General features: G+C 53.0%; 1 protein-coding gene and 1 non-coding gene across 2 annotated transcripts in view; both read right to left on the bottom strand.

Annotated features, from left to right (window-relative positions):
- Positions 1–24,002, bottom strand: part of polq (polymerase (DNA directed), theta) — a 112,142-nt gene that overhangs the window by 68,839 nt on the left and 19,301 nt on the right. Inside the window, exons 8-14 of the mRNA XM_055935201.1 lie at positions 19,856–20,057; positions 18,250–18,391; positions 16,956–17,102; positions 15,201–15,413; positions 8,231–8,373; positions 6,193–6,606; positions 1,500–1,693 (exon numbers count right to left, since the gene is read on the bottom strand). Of these exons, the coding sequence (XP_055791176.1) occupies positions 1,500–1,693; positions 6,193–6,606; positions 8,231–8,373; positions 15,201–15,413; positions 16,956–17,102; positions 18,250–18,391; positions 19,856–20,057 (1,455 nt within the window). The remainder of the gene's footprint in view (positions 1–1,499; positions 1,694–6,192; positions 6,607–8,230; positions 8,374–15,200; positions 15,414–16,955; positions 17,103–18,249; positions 18,392–19,855; positions 20,058–24,002) is intronic.
- trnaa-ugc (transfer RNA alanine (anticodon UGC)) lies at positions 19,699–19,775 on the bottom strand. The gene has a single exon. It is a non-coding gene; the product is annotated as a tRNA-Ala (tRNA).

Here is a 24,002-nt window from a genome sequence, read left to right as displayed (position 1 = left end):
CACTACGTCCTCTGGTATTAACAGCTCTCACTACGTCCTCTGGTATTAACAGCTCTCACTACATCCTCTGGTATTAACAGCTCTCACTACGTCCTCTGGTATTAACAGCTCTCACTACATCCTCTGGTATTAACAGCAGCTCTCACTACATCCTCTGGTATTAACAGCAATACATTTCACTACAGCAGCTCTCACTACATCCTCTGGTATTAACAGCAGCTCTCACTACATCCTCTGGTATTAACAGCAATACATTTCACTACAGCAGCTCTCACTACGTCCTCTGGTATTAACAGCAATACATTTCACTACAGCAGCTCTCACTACGTCCTCTGGTATTAACAGCAATACATTTCACTACAGCAGCTCTCACTACATCCTCTGGTATTAACAGCAATACATTTCACTACAGCAGCTCTCACTACACCCTCTGGTATTAACAGCTCTCACTACATCCTCTGGTATTAACAGCTCTCACTACATCCTCTGGTATTAACAGCAATACATTTCACTACAGCAGCTCTCACTACATCCTCTGGTATTAACAGCTCTCTCTACATCCTCTGGTATTAACAGCAATACATTTCACTACAGCAGCTCTCACTACATCCTCTGGTATTAACAGCAGCTCTCACTACATCCTCTGGTATTAACAGCAATACATTTCACTACAGCAGCTCTCACTACATCCTCTGGTATTAACAGCAATACATTTCACTACAGCAGCTCTCACTACATCCTCTGGTATTAACAGCTCTCACTACATCCTCTGGTATTAACAGCTCTCTCTACATCCTCTGGTATTAACAGCAATACATTTCACTACAGCAGCTCTCACTACGTCCTCTGGTATTAACAGCAATACATTTCACTACAGCAGCTCTCACTACATCCTCTGGTATTAACAGCAATACATTTCACTACAGCAGCTCTCACTACATCCTCTGGTATTAACAGCAATACATTTCACTACAGCAGCTCTCACTACATCCTCTGGTATTAACAGCTCTCTCTACATCCTCTGGTATTAACAGCAATACATTTCACTACAGCAGCTCTCACTACACCCTCTGGTATTAACAGCAATACATTTCACTACAGCAGCTCTCACTACATCCTCTGGTATTAACAGCTCTCACTACATCCTCTGGTATTAACAGCAATACATTTCACTACAGCAGCTCTCACTACATCCTCTGGTATTAACAGCAGCTCTCACTACGTCCTCTGGTATTAGCAGCAATACATTTCACTACAGCAGCTCTCACTACGTCCTCTGGTATTAGCAGCTCTCACTACATCCTCTGGTATAAACAGCAGCTCTCACTACACCCTCTGGTATTAGCAGCTCTCACTACACCCTCTGGTATTAACAACAATACATTTCACTACAGCAGCTCTCATTGGCCAGCGCAAATTTTATTGATCGACTTTTCATTCTAATATTTTCTTGCCACAAGCCAGCTATGGGAAACCCTGGTATGTGTGTTATGCTGTACCGTTTGTGTATGGCCATCTGTCGTCTCTGTCTGTCTGTCTTGGCGATCAGTTTCCCGCTAACAGACCGAGCCAAGAAGCTCTCCTGAACACCCACCAGCTCTGCTACTCTCTTATTGGATGAGCCAAGCCCCTCCCACAGACACCAGAACTGGTACCAGTCTATTGTGGTCCACTCAGCATACACGGGGGTTATCTGGAGGGGTACAAACAAAGGGGTTATCTGGAGGGGTACAAACACAGGGGTTATCTGGAGGGGTACAAACACAGGGGTTATCTGGAGGGGTACAAACACAGGGGTTATCTGGAGGGGTACAAACACAGGGGTTATCTGGAGGGTACAAACACAGGGGTTATCTGGAGGGGTACAAACACAGGGGTTATCTGGAGGGGTACAAACACGGGGGTCATCTGGAGGGTACAAACACGGGGGTTATCTGGAGGGTACAAACACGGGGGTTATCTGGAGGGGTACAAACACAGGGGTTATCTGGAGGGTACAAACACAGGGGTTATCTGGAGGGGTACAAACACAGGGGTTATCTGGAGGGGTACAAACACAGGGGTTATCTGGAGGGGTACAAACACAGGGGTTATCTGGAGGGGTACAAACACAGGGGTTATCTGGAGGGGTACAAACACAGGGGTTATCTGGAGGGTACAAACACAGGGGTTTTCCTGGAGGGTACAAACACAGGGGTTATCTGGAGGGTACAACCATAGGGGTTATCTGGAGGGTACAAACACAGGGGTTATCTGGAGGGTACAACCATAGGGGTTATCTGGAGGGTACAAACACAGGGGTTATCTGGAGGGTACAAACACAGGGGTTATCTGGAGGGGTACAAACACGGGGGTTATCTGGAGGGTACAAACACTGGAGGGTACAAACACAGGGGTTATCTGGAGGGGTACAAACACAGGGGTTATCTGGAGGGGTACAAACACAGGGGTTATCTGGAGGGGTACAAACACAGGGGTTATCTGGAGGGGTACAAACACAGGGGTTATCTGGAGGGTACAAACACAGGGGTTATCTGGAGGGTACAAACACAGGGGTTATCTGGAGGGGTACAAACACAGGGGTTATCTGGAGGGGTACAAACACAGGGGTTATCTGGAGGGTACAAACACAGGGGTTATCTGGAGGGTACAAACACAGGGGTTATCTGGAGGGGTACAAACACAGGGGTTATCTGGAGGGTACAAACACAGGGGTTATCTGGAGGGGTACAAACACAGGGGTTATCTGGAGGGTACAAACACAGGAGTTATCTGGAGGGGTACAAACACAGGGGTTTATCTGGAGGGTACAAACACAGGGGTTATCTGGAGGGGTACAAACACAGGGGTTATCTGGAGGGTACAAACACAGGGGTTATCTGGAGGGTACAAACACAGGGGTTATCTGGAGGGGTACAAACACAGGGGTTATCTGGAGGGGTACAAACAGAGGGGTTATCTGGAGGGGTACAAACACAGGGGTTATCTGGAGGGGTACAAACACAGGGGTTATCTGGAGGGGTACAAACACAGGGGTTATCTGGAGGGGTACAAACACAGGGGTTATCTGGAGGGTACAAACACAGGGGTTATCTGGAGGGGTACAAACACAGGGGTTATCTGGAGGGTACAAACACTGGAGGGTACAAACACAGGGGTTATCTGGAGGGTACAAACACAGGGGTTATCTGGAGGGTACAAACACAGGGGTTATCTGGAGGGTACAAACACAGGGGTTATCTGGAGGGTACAAACACAGGGGTTATCTGGAGGGGTACAAACACGGGGGTCATCTGGAGGGTACAAACACGGGGGTTATCTGGAGGGTACAAACACAGTGGTTATCTGGAGGGGTACAAACACAGGGGTTATCTGGAGGGTACAAACACTGGAGGGTACAAACACAGGGGTTATATGGAGGGTACAAACACTGGAGGGTACAAACACAGGGGTTATCTGGAGGGGTACAAACACAGGGGTTATCTGGAGGGGTACAAACACAGGGGTTATCTGGAGGGTACAAACACAGGGGTTATCTGGAGGGTACAAACACAGGGGTTATCTGGAGGGGTACAAACACAGGGGTTATCTGGAGGGTACAAACACTGGAGAGTACAAACACAGGGGTTATCTGGAGGGTACAAACACAGGGGTTATCTGGAGGGTACAAACACAGGGGTTATCTGGAGGGGTACAAACACAGGGGTTATCTGGAGGGTACAAACACGGGGGTTATCTGGAGGGGTACAAACACAGGGGTTATCTGGAGGGGTACAAACACAGGGGTTATCTGGAGGGTACAAACACAGGGGTTATCTGGAGGGGTACAAACACTGGAGGGTACAAACACAGGGGTTATCTGGAGGGTACAAACACAGGGGTTATCTGGAGGGTACAAACACTGGAGGGTACAAACACAGGGGTTATCTGGAGGGGTACAAACACAGGGGTTATCTGGAGGGGTACAAACACAGGGGTTATCTGGAGGGTACAAACACAGGGGTTATCTGGAGGGTACAAACACAGGGGTTATCTGGAGGGGTACAAACACAGGGGTTATCTGGAGGGTACAAACACTGGAGGGTACAAACACAGGGGTTATCTGGAGGGTACAAACACAGGGGTTATCTGGAGGGGTACAAACACAGGGGTTATCTGGAGGGTACAAACACGGGGGTTATCTGGAGGGGTACAAACACAGGGGTTATCTGGAGGGTACAAACACAGGGGTTATCTGGAGGGGTACAAACACTGGAGGGTACAAACACAGGGGTTATCTGGAGGGTACAAACACGGGGGTTATCTGGAGGGTACAAACACAGGGGTTATCTGGAGGGGTACAAACACAGGGGTTATCTGGAGGGGTACAAACACAGGGGTTATCTGGAGGGGTACAAACACAGGGGTTATCTGGAGGGGTACAAACACAGGGGTTATCTGGAGGGGTACAAACACAGGGGTTATCTGGAGGGGTACAAACACTGGAGGGTACAAACACAGGGGTTATCTGGAGGGTACAAACACGGGGGTTATCTGGAGGGTACAAACACAGGGGTTATCTGGAGGGGTACAAACACAGGGGTTATCTGGAGGGTACAAACACTGGAGGGTACAAACACAGGGGTTATCTGGAGGGGTACAAACACAGGGGTTATCTGGAGGGGTACAAACACAGGGGTTATCTGGAGGGTACAAACACAGGGGTTATCTGGAGGGTACAAACACAGGGGTTATCTGGAGGGGTACAAACACAGGGGTTATCTGGAGGGTACAAACACTGGAGGGTACAAACACAGGGGTTATCTGGAGGGTACAAACACAGGGGTTATCTGGAGGGTACAAACACAGGGGTTATCTGGAGGGGTACAAACACAGGGGTTATCTGGAGGGTACAAACACGGGGGTTATCTGGAGGGGTACAAACACAGGGGTTATCTGGAGGGTACAAACACAGGGGTTATCTGGAGGGGTACAAACACTGGAGGGTACAAACACAGGGGTTATCTGGAGGGTACAAACACGGGGGTTATCTGGAGGGTACAAACACAGGGGTTATCTGGAGGGGTACAAACACAGGGGTTATCTGGAGGGGTACAAACACAGGGGTTATCTGGAGGGGTACAAACACAGGGGTTATCTGGAGGGGTACAAACACAGGGGTTATCTGGAGGGTACAAACACAGGGGTTATCTGGAGGGGTACAAACACAGGGGTTATCTGGAGGGTACAAACACAGGGGTTATCTGGAGGGTACAAACACAGGAGGGTACAAACACAGGGGTTATCTGGAGGGGTACAAACACAGGGGTTATCTGGAGGGTACAAACACTGGAGGGTACAAACACAGGGGTTATCTGGAGGGTACAAACACAGGGGTTATCTGGAGGGTACAAACACAGGGGTTATCTGGAGGGGTACAAACACTGGAGGGTACAAACACAGGGGTTATCTGGAGGGGTACAAACACAGGGGTTATCTGGTGGGTACAAACACTGGGGTTATCTGGAGGGGTACAAACACAGGGGTTATCTGGAGGGGTACAAACACAGGGGTTATCTGGAGGGGTACAAACACAGGGGTTATCTGGAGGGTACAAACACAGGGGTTATCTGGAGGGTACAAACACAGGGGTTATCTGGAGGGGTACAAACACAGGGGTTATCTGGAGGGTACAAACACTGGAGGGTACAAACACAGGGGTTATCTGGAGGGGTACAAACACAGGGGTTATCTGGAGGGTACAAACACAGGGGTTATCTGGAGGGTACAAACACAGGGGTTATCTGGAGGGGTACAAACACAGGGGTTATCTGGAGGGTACAAACACAGGGGTTATCTGGAGGGTACAAACACTGGAGGGTACAAACACAGGGGTTATCTGGAGGGTACAAACACAGGGGTTATCTGGAGGGTACAAACACAGGGGTTATCTGGAGGGTACAAACACAGGGGTTATCTGGAGGGGTACAAACACAGGGGTTATCTGGAGGGTACAAACACAGGGGTTATCTGGAGGGTACAAACACAGGGGTTATCTGGAGGGGTACAAACACAGGGGTTATCTGGAGGGGTACAAACACAGGGGTTATCTGGAGGGTACAAACACAGGGGTTATCTGGAGGGTACAAACACAGGGGTTATCTGGAGGGTACAAACACAGGAGTTATCTGACAGAGAGAGGGAGGGGGGTACCTGGTAGAGTGTGTGTAGGTCGTTGTCCAATACGAAGCTCTTCATGGCTCTCTGTAGATCTGAGAAGATGCCCAGTGCCTCGGCAGGAGAGAGAGAGGAGGAGAGGGTGGCAGAACCAAGGTGGGTGGGGCAGTACCTCTCTTGTCCTCCTGCCCCCCCTCTCTCATCCCCCTCTCCCCCTCTCCCCATCTCATTACCCTCTCTTTGGATAGATATGAACTCATTCTCAATCAACCATTCCACACATGCTTCTATCGCGCCCTCCTGCACTCCTCCTCCCGTCTCTCCTCCTCCCGCCGTCACGGCGCCCTCTGGTGTAGGTGTGGTGTCATAGCGGGCGCCAGCAGCCAGCAACGTACAGGAAGCATAAAGCCTCACATCCTGAGGAGAGCTGGCCACGCCCCCAACGATGATCTGACAGGAGACAGGTAAGATACTGTAGGTGACAGGTATAGGTAGATAGATGACAGGTATAGGTAGATAGAAGACAGGTAGATACTGTAGATGACAGGTATAGGTAGATAGATGACAGGTATATACTGTAGGTGACAGGTATAGGTATATACTGTAGGTGACAGGTACAGGTATATACTGTAGGTGACAGGTACAGGTATATACTGTAGGTGACAGGTATATACTGTAGGTGACAGGTACAGGTATATACTGTAGGTGACAGGTATAGGTATATACTGTAGGTGACAGGTACAGGTATATACTGTAGGTGACAGGTACAGGTATATACTGTAGGTGACAGGTAGGAGGTATGTGCAGGTAACTGCCAAAATAAAGGAAAGACTTGAGTAAATTAGGGATACACAGAAAGCAGGTGTGGGAAATTAAGCAATTAACATCCCATCATGCTTAGGTTTATGTATAAAATGCTGGGTAAGCTTTGAAAAGAGGGGTGATTGTTCGGGCGCTTCTGGGAGATTCTGGAGCGGTGCCTGAGACAGCGTTTTCCACCACCATCAACAAAACACCAAATAATGGAATTTCTCCTGGAAGAATGGCGTCGCATCCCTCCGATAGAGATCCAGACACTTGTAAAATTATTGTGTTTCCTTTACTTTGGCAGTTACCTGTCGCTGTGTAAGAAACATAGAGGTAGATAGAGGTACCTTCTTTGCATCTCCATTTTAAAGTAGTACATTTTCTTCTACTTCTATGAGTCAGAACACAAACTAAAAAGGTGCATACTGCCCCCTGGAGGGTGTTGTCTGAACAGGTATAAAGACAAGGTTGGTGATTTACTGCCCCCTGGAGGGTGTTGTCTGAACAGGTATAAAGACAAGGTTGGTGATTTACTGCCCCCTGGAGGGTGTTGTCTGAACAGGTATAAAGACAAGGTTGGTGATTTACTGCCCCCTGGAGGGTGTTGTCTGAACAGGTATAAAGACAAGGTTGGTGATTTACTGCCCCCTGGAGGATGTTGTCTGAACAGGTATAAAGACAAGGTTGGTGATTTACTGCCCCCTGGAGGGTGTTGTCTGAACAGGTATAAAGACAATGTTGATGATTTACTGTCCCCTAGAGTGTGTTGTTTGAACAGGTATAAAGACAATGTTGATGATTTACTGTCCCCTAGAGTGTGTTGTTTGAACAGGTATAAAGTCAAGGTTGATGATTTACTGTCCCCTAGAGTGTGTTGTTTGAACAGGTATAAAGACAAGGTTGATGATTTACTGTCCCCTAGAGTGTGTTGTTTGAACAGGTATAAAGACAAGGTTGATGATTTACTGCCCCCTGGAGGGTGTTGTCTGAACAGGTATAAAGACAAGGTTGGTGCTTACTGCCCCCTGGAGGGTGTTGTCTGAACAGGTATAAAGACAAGGTTGGTGATTTACTGCCCCCTGCAGTTACTGAATTTTTTCTCAGGGGGTATAATTCCCTTGGCTGATCCCTCCTGTTGACCTGACTACTTCAAAATGGAGAGAGTCCTCAATGACGCTGTCCATACTACAGCACGTGAGCTGTCTATCCAAGTCCAAATGTACAAAAAAAATCCATAGTTCAGGGGTTAGAGGTCAGGCTACTGTACCTCCAGGATGGCTCGGAGCATGCTGGTGGTTAGGCCCTCCCCCTCCCTCTTCACCAGGCAGCTGCTGATTGGCTGCAGAGAGCCCTGGAGAAGACACACACCCTTCTGACGCTCCGCCTCCTTACACACCAACACACTCTCCCCTAGATGAGGCAAAGGGACGAGAGGGAGAGGGGGAGAGGGAGAGAGGGAGAGAGGGGGAGAGGGGGAGAGGGGGAGAGGGAGAGAGGGGGTGGGTAAGAATAGGGCGGGACATTTTCAATTGTCTTCCTGTCCTCCACCCCTCCTCAGACACAGATACACATTAAATTACAGGGATTGAAATGTTCATTAAAATCTGTTTAATTCTGTGTCCTCGCCCCTCTCCTCCATCCCTTTCCCCCTCCTCACCCCTCTCCTCCATCCCTTTCCCCCTCCTCACCCCTCTCCTCCATCCCTTTCCCCCTCCTCACCCCTCTCCTCCATCCCTTTCCCCCTCCTCACCCCTCTCCTCCATCCCTTTCCCCCTCCTCACCCCTCTCCTCCATCCCTTTCCTCCTCCTCACCCCTCTCCTCCATCCCTTTCCTCCTCCTCACCCCTCTCCTCCATCCCTTTCCTCCTCCTCACCCCTCTCCTCCATCCCTTTCCCCCTCCTCACCCCTCTCCTCCATCCCTTTCCTCCTCCTCGCCCCTCTCCTCCATCCCTTTCCCCCTCCTCGCCCCTCTCCTCCATCCCTTTCCCCCTCCTCACCCCTCTCCTCCATCCCTTTCCTCCTCCTCCTCACCCCTCTCCTCACCCCTCTCCTCCATCCCTTTCCTCCTCCTCCTCACCCCTCTCCTCCATCCCTTTCCTCCTCCTCCTCACCCCTCTCCTCCATCCCTTTCCCCCTCCTCACCCCTCTCCTCCATCCCCTTTCCTCCTCCTCACCCCTCTCCTCCATCCCTTTCCTCCTCCTCCTCACCCCTCTCCCCCATCCCTTTCCTCCTCCTCACCCCTCTCCTCCATCCCTTTCCTCCTCCTCACCCCTCTCCTCCATCCCTTTCCCCCTCCTCGCCCCTCTCCTCCATCCCTTTCCTCCTCCTCACCCCTCTCCTCCATCCCTTTCCCCCTCCTCACCCCTCTCCTCCATCCCTTTCCTCCTCCTCAACCCTCTCCTCCATCCCTTTCCCACTCCTCACCCCTCTCCTCCATCCCTTTCCTCCTCCTCGCCCCTCTCCTCCATCCCTTTCCTCCTCCTCCTCACCCCTCTCCTCCATCCCTTTCCTCCTCCTCCTCACCCCTCTCCTCCATCCCTTTCCTCCTCCTCACCCCTCTCCTCCATCCCTTTCCTCCTCCTCCTCACCCCTCTCCTCCATCCCTTTCCTCCTCCTCACCCCTCTCCTCCATCCCTTTCCTCCTCCTCACCCCTCTCCTCCATCCCTTTCCCCCTCCTCACCCCTCTCCTCCATCCCTTTCCCCCTCCTCACCCCTCTCCTCCATCCCTTTCCTCCTCCTCGCCCCTCTCCTCCATCCCTTTCCTCCTCCTCACCCCTCTCCTCCATCCCTTTCCTCCTCCTCACCCCTCTCCTCCATCCCTTTCCTCCTCCTCACCCCTCTCCTCCATCCCTTTCCTCCTCCTCACCCCTCTCCTCCATCCCTTTCCCCCGCCTCACCCCTCTCCTCCATCCCTTTCCTCCTCCTCCTCGCCCCTCTCCTCCATCCCTTTCCCCCGCCTCACCCCTCTCCTCCATCCCTTTCCTCCTCCTCACCCCTCTCCTCCATCCCTTTCCCCCGCCTCACCCCTCTCCTCCATCCCTTTCCTCCTCCTCACCCCTCTCCTCCATCCCTTTCCCCCTCCTCACCCCTCTCCTCCATCCCTTTCCTCCTCCTCACCCCTCTCCTCCATCCCTTTCCCCCTCCTCACCCCTCTCCTCCATCCCTTTCCCCCTCCTCACCCCTCTCCTCCATCCCTTTCCCCCTCCTCGCCCCTCTCCTCCATCCCCTTTCCTCCTCCTCACCCCTCTCCTCCATCCCTTTCCCCCTCCTCACCCCTCTCCTCCATCCCTTTCCTCCTCCTCCTCACCCCTCTCCTCCATCCCTTTCCTCCTCCTCCTCACCCCTCTCCTCCATCCCTTTCCCCCTCCTCACCCCTCTCCTCCATCCCTTTCCTCCTCCTCACCCCTCTCCTCCATCCCTTTCCCCCTCCTCACCCCTCTCCTCCATCCCTTTCCTCCTCCTCACCCCTCTCCTCCATCCCTTTCCTCCTCCTCCTCACCCCTCTCCTCCATCCCTTTCCCCCTCCTCACCCCTCTCCTCCATCCCTTTCCTCCTCCTCGCCCCTCTCCTCCACCCCTTTCCCCCTCCTCACCCCTCTCCTCCATCCCTTTCCCCCTCCTCACCCCTCTCCTCCATCCCTTTCCCCCTCCTCACCCCTCTCCTCCATCCCTTTCCCCCTCCTCACCCCTCTCCTCCATCCCTTTCCTCCTCCTCACCCCTCTCCTCCATCCCTTTCCCCCTCCTCACCCCTCTCCTCCATCCCTTTCCTCCTCCTCACCCCTCTCCTCCATCCCTTTCCTCCTCCTCACCCCTCTCCTCCATCCCTTTCCCCCTCCTCACCCCTCTCCTCCATCCCTTTCCTCCTCCTCACCCTGAGTGTCGACTGCCATTGAAAATACTTTGAGATGAAGCCACCTCAGTGTACGGACGCTAATTCTCTAAAATGTTGATGTTTCTTAGTGCCTGTTGTGCTATATTTTTTTATTTTTTTTATTGAATAAAGAAAACCAGCTGGATGCCAATAAGTTACAGAAAATATATACAAAATAATACATAGGAATAGTCGTCCTCCCAGCGGACAAGGGAGGTGCTGTTACTGTACACGACTACACCTGGTTGGGCCAAGAAACACAAGCAATGGACATTAGACCGGTGGAAATCTGTCCTTTGTCCTTAGTCCAAATTAGATTTTTGTTTCCAACCGCCGTGTCTTTGTGAGACAAAAAGTAGGTGAATGGATGATATCCACATGTGTGGTTCCCACCGTGAAGCATGGAGGAGGAGGTATTCACTCCAGCAGTTGAAGGACGGCTGGGTATTCACTCCAACAGTTGAAGGACGGCTGGGAATTCACTCCAGCAGTGGAAGAACGGCTGGGTATTCACTACAGCAGTTAAAGGAGGGCTGGGTATTCACACTCCAGCAGTGGAAGGAGGGCTGGGTATTCACTCCAGCAGTGGAAGGAGGGCTGGGTATTCACTCCAGCAGTGGAAGGACGGCTGGGTATTCACTACAGCAGTTAAAGGAGGGCTGGGTATTCACTCCAGCAGTTAAAGGAGGGCTGTGTATTCACACTCCAGCAGAGGAAGGACGGCTGGGTATTCACTCCAGCAGTGGAAGGACGGCTGGGTATTCACTCCAGCAGTGGAAGGACGGCTGGGTATTCACTCCAGCAGTGGAAGGACGGCTGGGTATTCACTCCAGCAGTTAAAGGACGGCTGGGTATTCACTCCAGCAGTTAAAGGACGGCTGGGTATTCACTCCAGCAGTGGAAGAACGGCTGGGTATTCACTCCAGCAGTTAAAGGACGGCTGGGTATTCACTCCAGCAGTGGAAGAACGGCTGGGTATTCACTCCAGCAGAGGAAGGACGGCTGGGTATTCACTCCAGCAGTTAAAGGACGGCTGGGTATTCACTCCAGCAGTGGAAGAACGGCTGGGTATTCACTCCAGCAGAGGAAGGACGGCTGGGTATTCACTCCAGCAGAGGAAGGACGGCTGGGTATTCACTCCAGCAGTTAAAGGACGGCTGGGTATTCACTCCAGCAGTGGAAGGAGGGCTGGGTATTCACTACAGCAGTGGAAGGACGGCTGGGTATTCACTACAGCAGAGGAAGGACGGCTGGGTATTCACTCCAGCAGTGGAAGGAGGGCTGGGTATTCACTCCAGCAGTGGAAGGAGGGCTGGGTATTCACTCCAGCAGTGGAAGGAGGGCTGGGTATTCACTCCAGCAGTTGAAGGACGGCTGGGTATTCACTCCAGCAGTTGAAGGACGGCTGGGTATTCACTCCAGCAGTGGAAGGACGGCTGGGTATTCACTCCAGCAGTTGAAGGACGGCTGGGTATTCACTACAGCAGTTGAAGGACGGCTGGGTATTCACTCCAGCAGTTGAAGGACGGCTGGGTATTCACTCCAGCAGTTGAAGGACGGCTGGGTATTCACTCCAGCAGTGGAAGGACGGCTGGGTATTCACTCCAGCAGTGGAAGGAGGGCTGGGTATTCACTCCAGCAGTGGAAGGAGGGCTGGGTATTCACTCCAGCAGTGGAAGGAGGGCTGGGTATTCACTCCAGCAGTGGAAGGACGGCTGGGTATTCACTCCAGCAGTGGAAGGACGGCTGGGTATTCACTCCAGCAGTGGAAGGACGGCTGGGTATTCACTCCAGCAGTTGAAGGACGGCTGGGTATTCACTCCAGCAGTGGAAGGACGGCTGGGTATTCACTCCAGCAGTGGAAGGACGGCTGGGTATTCACTCCAGCAGTTGAAGGACGGCTGGGTATTCACTACAGCAGTGGAAGGACGGCTGGGTATTCACTCCAGCAGTTGAAGGACGGCTGGGTATTCACTCCAGCAGTTGAAGGACGGCTGGGTATTCACTCCAGCAGTGGAAGGACGGCTGGGTATTCACTCCAGCAGTTGAAGGACGGCTGGGTATTCACTACAGCAGTGGAAGGACGGCTGGGTATTCACTACAGCAGAGGAAGGACGGCTGGGTATTCACTCCAGCAGTTGAAGGACGGCTGGGTATTCACTCCAACAGTGGAAGGACGGCTGGGTATTCACTCCAGCAGTGGAAGGACGGCTGGGTATTCACTCCAGCAGTGGAAGGACGGCTGGGTATTCACTCCAGCAGTTGAAGGACGGCTGGGTATTCACTCCAGCAGTTAAAGGAGGGCTGGGTATTCACTCCAGCAGTGAAAGGACGGCTGGGTATTCACACCAGCAGAGGTTGTTGAGGAAAACTCGTTCAAGGAATCAGACAGATCTCATCAGGAATAAGGAATATGTTCATTTACAAATTACACCGTTATTTATATAGTACCTCTACACAGAGAGCTTAACCCCATTCTAGGGGAGGCAAGCTAAGAAAATAGATAACGGGAAATTAGAAAACTTTTACAAACGAGAACAGGTTCTAACCAGATCTCAGAGCCTGGACGCCTAAGATAGAGTGATAGGATCTTTAAAACCAGAGGACACTAGATTTCCGCCTGGCTAGGTTTTAAGTGGCCTATAGATAGTGAGCTAGTAATAATTCTGAGCTACGCGACTGTCCTGTACTGGACTCCCATCCTCCCCATCCTCACCCTCAGTGACGACTCCCATCCTCCCCCTCCTCACCCTCAGTGTCGACTCCCATCCTCCCCCTCCTCAGTGTCGACTCCCATCCTCCCCCTCCTCAGTGTCGACTCCCATCCTCCCCCTCCTCAGTGTCGACTCCCATCCTCCCCCTCCTCAGTGTCGACTCCCATCCTCCCCCTCCTCAGTGTCGACTCCCATCCTCCCCCTCCTCAGTGTCGACTCCCATCCTCCCCCTCCTCACCCTCAGTGTCGGCTCCCATCCTCCCCCTCCTCACCCTCAGTGTCGGCTCCCATCCTCCCCCTCTTCACCCTCAGTGTCGGCTCCCATCCTCCCCCTCCTCACCCTCAGTGTCGGCTCCCATCCTCCCCCTTTTCACCCTCAGTGTCGACTCCCATCCTCCCCCTCCTCACCCTCAGTGTCGACGCCCATCCTCCGCCTCCTCACCCTCAGTGTCGACTCCCATCCTCCCCCTTTTCACCCTCAGTGTCGACTCCCATCCTCCCCCTCCTCACCCTCAGTGTCAACGCCCATCCTCCGCCTCCTCACCCTCAGTGTCGACTCCCATCCTCCCCCTCCTCACCCTCAGTGTCGACTCCCATCCTCCCCCTCCTCACCCTCAGTGTCGACTCCCATCCTCCCCCTCCTCACCCTCAGTGTCGACTCCCATCCTCCCCCTCCTCACCCTCAGTGTCGACTCCCATCCTCCCAATCCTCACCCTCCGTGTCGACTGCCATCCTCAGCCTCCTCACCCTCAGTGTCGACTCCCATCCTCCCCCTCCTCACCCTCAGTGTCGGCTCCCATCCTCCCCCTCCTCACACTCAGTGTCGACTCCCATCCTCCCCCTCCTCACCCTCAGTGTCGGCTCCCATCCTCCCCCTCCTCACACTCAGTGTCGACTCCCATCCTCCCCCTACTCACCCTCAGTGTCGGCTCCCATCCTCCCCCTACTCACCCTCAGTGTCGACTCCCATCCTCCCCCTCAGTGTCGACTCCCATCCTCCCCCTCAGTGTCGACTCCCATCCTCCCCCTCCTCACCCTCAGTGTCGACTCCCATCCTCCCCCTCCTCCCCCTCAGTGTCGACTCCCATCCTCCCCCTCAGTGTCGACTCCCATCCTCCCCCTCAGTGTCGACTCCCATCCTCCCCCTCAGTGTCGACTCCCATCCTCCCCCTCAGTGTCGACTCCCATCCTCCCCCTCAGTGTCGACTCCCCTCCTCCCCCTCAGTGTCGACTCCCATCCTCCCCCTCAGTGTCGACTCCCATCCTCCCCCTGTGTCGACTCCCATCCTCCCCCTCAGTGTCGACTCCCATCCTCCCCCTCAGTGTCGACTCCCATCCTCCCCCTCCTCACCCTCAGTGTCGACTCCCATCCTCCCCCTCCTCACCCTCAGTGTCGACTCCCATCCTCACCCTCAGTGTCGACTCCCATCCTCCCCCTCCTCACCCTCAGTGTCGACTCCCATCCTCCCCCTCCTCCCCCTCAGTGTCGACTCCCATCCTCCCCCTCCTCACCCTCAGTGTCGACTCCCATCCTCCCCCTCCTCCCCCTCAGTGTCGACTCCCATCCTCCCCCTCCTCACCCTCAGTGTCGACTCCCATCCTCCCCCTCCTCACCCTCAGTGTCGACTCCCATCCTCCCCCTCCTCACCCTCCGTGTCGACTCCCATCCTCCCGGCGCGTCCGGACATCTGTCTGTAGGTCAGTGGGTCGAGCAGACGGCCATTAAAGGTCGGAGTTCGTATGATAACCCTGCGTGCAGGCAGGTTGACCCCTGATGACAAGGTTGAGGTCGCCGCCAACACTCTGACCACGCCCCCTCGGAACGCTCCCTCCAACACGTCTCGCTCATCAAACGTCAAACCTGCAGAGAGGAGTGTTAACATCACATTAACATTACAATGGTGTGTTTATGTCTGTCTGTCTGCTGTCTGTGTGCGGTCGGTCTGTCTGTCTGTGTGCGGCCTGTCTGTCTGTCTGTGTGCGGCCTGTCTGTCTGTCTGCGGGCCGTCTGTCTGTCTGTCTGCGGGCCGTCTGTCTGTCTGTCTGCGGGCCGTCTGTCTGTCTGTCTGCGGGCCGTCTGTCTGTCTGTCTGCGGGCCGTCTGTCTGTCTGTCTGCGGGCCGTCTGTCTGTCTGTCTGCGGGCCGTCTGTCTGTCTGTCTGCGGGCCGTCTGTCTGTCTGTCTGCGGGCCGTCTGTCTGTCTGCGGGCCGTCTGTCTGTCTGCGGGCCGTCTGTCTGTCTGCGGGCCGTCTGTCTGTCTGCGGGCCGTCTGTCTGTCTGTCTGCGGGCCGTCTGTCTGTCTGTCTGCGGGCCGTCTGTCTGTCTGTCTGCGGGCCGTCTGTCTGTCTGTCTGCGGGCCGTCTGTCTGTCTGTCTGCGGGCCGTCTGTCTGTCTGTCTGCGGGCCGTCTGTGGGCCGTCTGTCTGCGGGCCGTCTGTGGGCCGTCTGTCTGCGGGCCGTCTGCGGGCCGTCTGTCTGTCTGTCTGCGGGCCGTCTGTCTGTCTGTCTGCGGGCCGTCTGTCTGTCTGTCTGCGGGCCGTCTGTCTGTCTGTCTGCGGGCCGTCTGTCTGTCTGTCTGCGGGCCGTCTGTCTGTCTGTCTGCGGGCCGTCTGTCTGTCTGTCTGCGGGCCGTCTGTCTGTCTGTCTGCGGGCCGTCTGTCTGTCTGTCTGCGGGCCGTCTGTCTGTCTGTCTGCGGGCCGTCTGTCTGTCTGTCTGCGGGCCGTCTGTCTGTCTGTCTGCGGGCCGTCTGTCTGTCTGTCTGCGGGCCGTCTGTCTGTCTGTCTGCGGGCCGTCTGTCTGTCTGTCTGCGGGCCGTCTGTCTGTCTGTCTGCGGGCCGTCTGTCTGTCTGTCTGCGGGCCGTCTGTCTGTCTGTCTGCGGGCCGTCTGTCTGTCTGCGGGCCGTCTGTCTGTCTGCGGGCCGTCTGTCCGTCTGTCTGCGGGCCGTCTGTCTGTCTGTCTGCGGGCCGTCTGTCTGTCTGTCTGCGGGCCGTCTGTCCGTCTGTCTGCGGGCCGTCTGTCTGTCTGTCTGTCTGCGGGCCGTCTGTCTGTCTGTCTGTCTGCGGGCCGTCTGTCTGTCTGTCTGCGGGCCGTCTGTCTGTCTGTCTGCGGGCCGTCTGTCTGTCTGTCTGCGGGCCGTCTGTCTGTCTGTCTGCGGGCATCTGTCTGTCTGTCTGCGGGCCGTCTGTCTGTCTGTCTGCGGGCCGTCTGTCTGTCTGTCTGCGGGCCGTCTGTCTGTCTGTCTGCGGGCCGTCTGTCTGTCTGTCTGTCTGTCTGTCTGTCTGTGGGCCGTCTGTCTGTCTGTGGGCCGTCTGTCTGTCTGTGTGCGGTCTGTGTGTGTGCGGTCTGTGTGTGTGTGTGGTCTGTCTGTGTGCGGTCTGTCTGTGTGCGGTCTGTCTGTGTGTACCAGCGTGGTGGAAGGCCACCCCCCAGGGCACGGTGCGTTGCAGGACCGGGTCTAACCCAGCTGGGGTGCGTCTGAGCTGGGCCAACACATCCACCACTCCCCCTTGGTCCAATGCCACAGCCTGGAGCGCTGAGCCATTCTGATCACCTGAGACGAGATAAATACATCTAAATAAGAGATAAATACGTGTGTGTGTGTGTGTGTGTGTGTGTGTGTGTGTGTGTGTGTGTGTGTGTGTGTGTGTGTGTGTGTGTGTGTGTGTGTGTGTGTGTGTGTGTGTGTGTGTGTGTGTGTGTGTGTGTGTGTCTCTGTAATTATTCAACAGCCTGGAGCGCTGAGCCATTCTGATCCCCTGAGACGAGATAAATACATTTGTATCACATATAGTCCATTACTGAGCAGCCAATTCTCTTCAACATTCTCTTCTCTAAAACATTAAATCAACTTGCTAGACATTTCTAAAAAGAGGTATATCTTCTGATAATAATAATAATAATAATAATGAAGCAATGACACAGGACTCTAATTCTTTAGAAAGGTGTGTGTATATACAGGACCAGTCAAAAGTCTGGACACACCTACTCATTAAAGGGTTTTACTTTATTTTCTACATTGTAGAATAATAGTGAAGACATCAAAACTATGAAATAGCACATATGGAATCATGTAGTAACCAGAAAAAGTGTTAAACAAATCAAAATATATTTTATTATTTGAGATTCTCCAAATAGCCTTTGCCTTGATGACTCTTGGCGTGTGTGTGTGTGTGTGTGTGTGTGTGTGTGTGTGTGTGTGTGTGTGTGTGTGTGTGTGTGTGTGTGTGTGTGTGTGTGTGTGTGTGTGTGTGTGTGTGTGTCTGGTGTTGTGTGTCTGGTGTGTGTCTGGTGTGTGTCTGGTGTGTGTGTGTGTGTGTGTGTGTGTGTGTGTGTGTGTGTGTGTGTGTGTGTGTGTGTGTGTGTGTGTGTGTGTGTGTGTGTGTGTAATGCTATGCTTGTGAGGACCAGAAGTCCAAGAATAGTAAACCAACTCAAATTCACAGCAGAGAGGAGATTTTCCTCACTTATAAAATGTAATTTTAGGGGTTACAATTAGGGTTATGGTTAAGGTTTAGGGTTCGGGAAAATAGGATTTTGAATGGCAATCAATTGTTGGTCCCCAAAAAGTCCTCACAAGTATAGTAATACCACACTGTGTGTGTGTGTGTGTGTGTGTGTGTGTGTGTGTGTGTGTGTGTGTGTGTGTGTGTGTGTGTGTGTGTGTGTGTGTGTGTGTGTGTGTGTGTGTGTGTGTGTACCTGTGTGTGTGAGGTTGTAGAACGCTCTAGCAATGCTGTCAGACAGTTTCTCACACCAGCTCTTGGAAGGACAGAACAGGAGGACAGAGTGACCCTCACTCACTGTCTCATAACATAGAGACAGTATGTGGTCCTCATCTCCCTACACACACACACACACACACACACACACACACACACACACACACACACACACACACACACACACACACACACACACACACACACACACACACACACACACACACACACACACACACACACACACACACACACACACACACGTTACATATTTAAAGGTCATCACACTGTGTCAATAATTCCTCTGATGTTTTGTGGAGCAGGTAGCTTCATTAAATAGTTTGTGCAAAACACCAGTCTCAACGTCAACAGTGAAGAGGCGACTCTGGGATGCAGAGTTCCTCTGTCCAGTGTCTCTGTTATTTTGCCCATCTTAATCTTTTATTGGCCAGTCTGAGATATGGCTTTTTCTTTGCATCTCTGCCTAGAAGGCCAGCATCCCAGAGTCGCCTCTTCACTGTTGACGTTGAGACTGGTGTTTTGTGGGTACTATTTAATGAAGCTGCCAGTTGAGGACTTGTGAGGCGTCTGTTTCTCAAACTAGACACTCTAATGTACTTGTCCTCTTGCTCAGTTGTGCACCGGGGCCTCCCACTCCTCTTTCTATTCTGGTTAGAGCCAGTTTGTGCTGTTCTGTGAAGGGAGTAGTACACAGCGTTGTACGAGATATTCAGTTTCTTGGCAATTTCTCGTATGGAATAGCCTTCATTTCTCAGAACAAGAATAGACTGAGGAGTTTCAGAGGAAAGTTCTTTGTTTCTGGCCATTTTGAGCCTGTAATCGAAACCACAAATGCTGATGCTCCAGATACTCAACTAGTCTAAAGAAGGCCAGTTTTAATGCTTCTTTAAATCAAGGAGAACAGTTTTCAGCTGTGCTAACATAATTGCAAAAGGGTTATCTAATGATAAATTAGCCTTTTAAAATGATAAACTTGTATTAGCTAACACAACGTGCCATTGGAACACAGGAGTGATGGCTGCTGATAATGGCCCTCTGTACGCCTATGTAGATATTCCATTAAAAAATCAGCCGTTTCCATCTACAATAGTCATTTACAACATTAACAATGTCTACACTGTATTTCTGATCAATTTGATGTTATTTTAATGGACAAAAAAATGTGCTTTTCTTTTAAAAACAAGGACATTTCTCAAAGTGACCCCAAACGTTTGTGTATATATAAACGGTAATGTATCTATAAAATAAATATCACAACATCCTCTTTGATCCTAGATTTACATTTACATTTACGTCATTTAGCAGACGCTTTTATCCAGAGCGACTTACAAATTGGAAAGTTCATACATATTCATCCTGGTCCCCCCGTGGGAATTGAACCCTGGTCCCCCCGTGGGAATTGAACCCTGGTCCCCCCGTGGGAATTGAACCCACAACCTTGGCGTTGCAAGCGCCATGCTCTACCAACTGAGCCACACGGGACCACTAGATGAACTTAGGAACAGCAATAAAGACCAGAAGAACTTGTTGTTGCTCCTGTTGTAGTTACTCCAGCAGCTCCTACCTTGACAGCGATCAGGGGCTTGAAGGTTCGGACCAGAGAGAGGCTGGAGTCGTAGATGCTGCTCCCCACTTTGAGCCTCTGCTTCAGGGGGACGGGTCTGTAGTCAGTCTGGTAAAGCTCCGCATTCAGCCACCCAGCCAGCAGGGACAGGTTTGGGAGGGTGGCACTCATACCCACGATTTGGATACCTTCTGATAAGGAGCTAGATAGAGAGAGAGTGTGAGAGAGAGAGAGAGCAAGATATATATAGAGATAGAGAGAGAGATAGAGAGATAGAGAGAGAGATAGAGAGAGAGAGACAGAGAGAGAGAGACAGAGAGAGAGACAGAGAGAGAGAGACAGAGAGAGAGAGACAGAGAGAGAGAGACAGAGAGAGAGAGACAGAGAGAGAGAGACAGAGACAGAGAGACAGAGACAGAGACAGAGACAGAGACAGAGAGAGAGAGAGAGAGAGAGAGAGAGAGAGAGAGCAAGATATATATAGAGATAGATAGAGATAGAGAGAGAGGGAGAGAGAGAGAGACAGAACACATTACATTACTGAATGAACTACAGGACAAGATACAAACCCTCCAACCCAAAAAGGCCTGTGGTGTTGATGGTATCCTAAATGAAATGATAAAATATACAGACAACAAATTCCAATTGGCAATACTAAAACTCTAACATCGTCCTTAGCTCTGGCATTTTCCCCAATATTTGGAACCAAGGACTGATCACCCCAATCCACAAAAGTGGAGACAAATTTGACCCCAATAACTACCGTGGAATATGCGTCAACAGTAACCTTGGGAAAATACTCTGCATTATCATTAACAGCAGACTCGTACATTTCCTCAATGAAAACAATGTACTGAGCAAATGTCAAATTGGCTTTTTACCAAATTACCGTACGACAGACCACGTATTCACCCTGCACACCCTAATTGATAAACAAACAAACCAAAAGCAAAGTCTTCTCATGCTTTGTTGATTTCAAAAAAGCTTTTGACTCAATTTGGCATGAGGGTCTGCTATACAAACTGATGGAAAGTGGTGTTGGGGGTAAAACATATGACATTATAAAATAAAATCAATTTACACAAACAACAAGTGTGCGGTTAAAATTGGGAAAAAAGACACATTTCTTTCCTCAGGGCCGTGGTGTGAGACAGGGCCGTGGGGTGAGACAGGGCCGTGGGGTGAGACAGGGCCGTGGGGTGAGACAGGGCCGTGGGGTGAGACAGGGCCGTGGGGTGAGACAGGGCCGTGGGGTGAGACAGGGCCGTGGGGTGAGACAGGGATGCAGCTTAAGCCCCATCCTCTTCAACATATATATCAATGAATTGGCGAGGGCACTAGAACAGTCTGCAGCACCAGGCCTCACCCTACTAGACCAGTCTGCAGCACCCGGCCTCACCCTACTAGAACAGTCTGCAGCACCCGGCCTCACCCTACTAGACCAGTCTGCAGCACCCGGCCTCACCCTACTAGACCAGTCTGCAGCACCCGGCCTCACCCTACTAGACCAGTCTGCAGCACCCGGCCTCACCCTACTAGACCAGTCTGCAGCACCAGGCCTCACCCTACTAGAACAGTCTGCAGCACCCGGCCTCACCCTACTAGAACAGTCTGCAGCACCCGGCCTCACCCTACTAGACCAGTCTGCAGCACCCGGCCTCACCCTACTAGAACAGTCTGCAGCACCTGGCCTCACCCTACTAGAACAGTCTGCAGCACCCGGCCTCACCCTACTAGAACAGTCTGCAGCACCCGGCCTCACCCTACTAGACCAGTCTGCAGCACCCGGCCTCACCCTACTAGAACAGTCTGCAGCACCCGGCCTCACCCTACTAGAACAGTCTGCAGCACCCGGCCTCACCCTACTAGAACAGTCTGCAGCACCTGGCCTCACCCTACTAGACCAGTCTGCAGCACCCGGCCTCACCCTACTAGACCAGTCTGCAGCACCCGGCCTCACCCTACTAGAACAGTCTGCAGCACCTCACCCTACTAGAACAGTCTGCAGCACCCGGCCTCACCCTACTAGACCAGTCTATAGCACCTCACCCTACTAGAACAGTCTGCAGCACCCGGCCTCACCCTACTAGAACAGTCTGCAGCACCCGGCCTCACCCTACTAGACCAGTCTATAGCACCTCACCCTACTAGAACAGTCTGCAGCACCCGGCCTCACCCTACTAGAACAGTCTGCAGCACCCGGCCTCACCCTACTAGACCAGTCTGCAGCACCCGGCCTCACCCTACTAGACCAGTCTGCAGCACCCGGCCTCTCCCTACTACACCAGTCTGCAGCACCCGGCCTCACCCTACTAGAACAGTCTGCAGTACCTGGCCTCACCCTACTAGAACAGTCTGCAGCACCTGGCCTCACCCTACTAGAACAGTCTGCAGCACCCGGCCTCACCCTACTAGAACAGTCTGCAGTACCCGGCCTCACCCTACTAGAACAGTCTGCAGCACCAGGCCTCACCCTACTAGACCAGTCTGCAGCACCTCACCCTACTAGACCAGTCTGCAGCACCTGGCCTCACCCTACTAGAACAGTCTGCAGCACCCGGCCTCACCCTACTAGACCAGTCTGCAGCACCAGGCCTCACCCTACTAGAACAGTCTGCAGCACCCGGCCTCACCCTACTAGACCAGTCTGCAGCACCCGGCCTCACCCTACTAGAACAGTCTGCAGCACCAGGCCTCACCCTACTAGAACAGTCTGCAGCACCCGGCAACACCCTACTAGAACAGTCTGCAGCCTCACCCTACTAGACCAGTCTGCAGCACCAGGCCTCACCCTACTAGAACATTCTGCAGCACCAGGCCTCACCCTACTAGAACAGTCTGCAGCCTCACCCTACTAGAACAGTCTGCAGCACCCGGCCTCACCCTACTAGAACAGTCTGCAGCCTCACCCTACTAGAACAGTCTGCAGCACCAGGCCTCACCCTACTAGACCAGTCTGCAGCACCTCACCCTACTAGAACAGTCTGCAGCACCCGGCCTCACCCTACTAGAACAGTCTGCAGCACCCGGCCTCACCCTACTAGAACAGTCTACAGCACCCGGCCTCACTCTACTAGACCAGTCTACAGCACCCGGCCTCACCCTACTAGAACAGTCTGCAGCACCCGGCCTCACCCTACTAGACCAGTCTGCAGCACCAGGCCTCACTCTACTAGAACAGTCTGCAGCACCAGGCCTCACTCTACTAGAACAGTCTGCAGCACCCGGCCTCACCCTACTAGAACAGTCTCCAGCACCCGGCCTCACCCTACTAGAACAGTCAGCAGCACCCGGCCTCACCCTACTAGACCAGTCTGCAGCACCCGGCCTCACCCTACTAGAACAGTCTGCAGCACCTGGCCTCACTCTACTAGAACAGTCTGCAGCACCCGGCCTCACCCTACTAGAACAGTCTGCAGCACCAGGCCTCACCCTACTAGAACAGTCTGCAGCACCCGGCCTCACCCTACTAGACCAGTCTGCAGCACCCGGCCTCACCCTACTAGAACAGTCTGCAGCACCCGGCCTCACCCTACTAGACCAGTCTGCAGCACCAGGCCTCACCCTACTAGAACAGTCTGCAGCACCAGGCCTCACCCTACTACACCAGTCTGCAGCACCCGGCCTCACCCTACTAGAACAGTCTGCAGCACCCGGCCTCACCCCACTAGAACAGTCTGCAGCACCAGGCCTCACCCTACTAGAACAGTCTGCAGCACCCGGCCTCACCCTACTAGAGCAGTCTACAGCACCCGGCCTCACCCTACTAGAACAGTCTGCAGCACCTCACCCTACTAGAACAGTCTGCAGCACCTCACCCTACTAGACCAGTCTGCTGCACCCGGCCTCACCCTACTAGACCAGTCTGCAGCACCAGGCCTCACCCTACTATAACAGTCTGCAGCACCCGGCCTCACCCTACTAGAACAGTCTGCAGCACCCGGCCTCACCCTACTAGAACAGTCTGCAGCACCAGGCCTCACCCTACTAGACCAGTCTGCAGCACCCGGCCTCACCCTACTAGAGCAGTCTGCAGCACCCGGCCTCACCCTACTAGACCAGTCTGCAGCACCCGGCCTCACCCTACTAGAACAGTCTGCAGCACCCGACCTCACCCTACTAGAACAGTCTGCAGCACCCGGCCTCA

This window comes from Salvelinus fontinalis, chromosome 10 (genome assembly GCF_029448725.1).
Source record: "Salvelinus fontinalis isolate EN_2023a chromosome 10, ASM2944872v1, whole genome shotgun sequence".
Taxonomy (NCBI): Eukaryota; Metazoa; Chordata; class Actinopteri; order Salmoniformes; family Salmonidae; genus Salvelinus; species Salvelinus fontinalis.
This window is presented reverse-complemented; position numbering and strand designations above follow the sequence as displayed.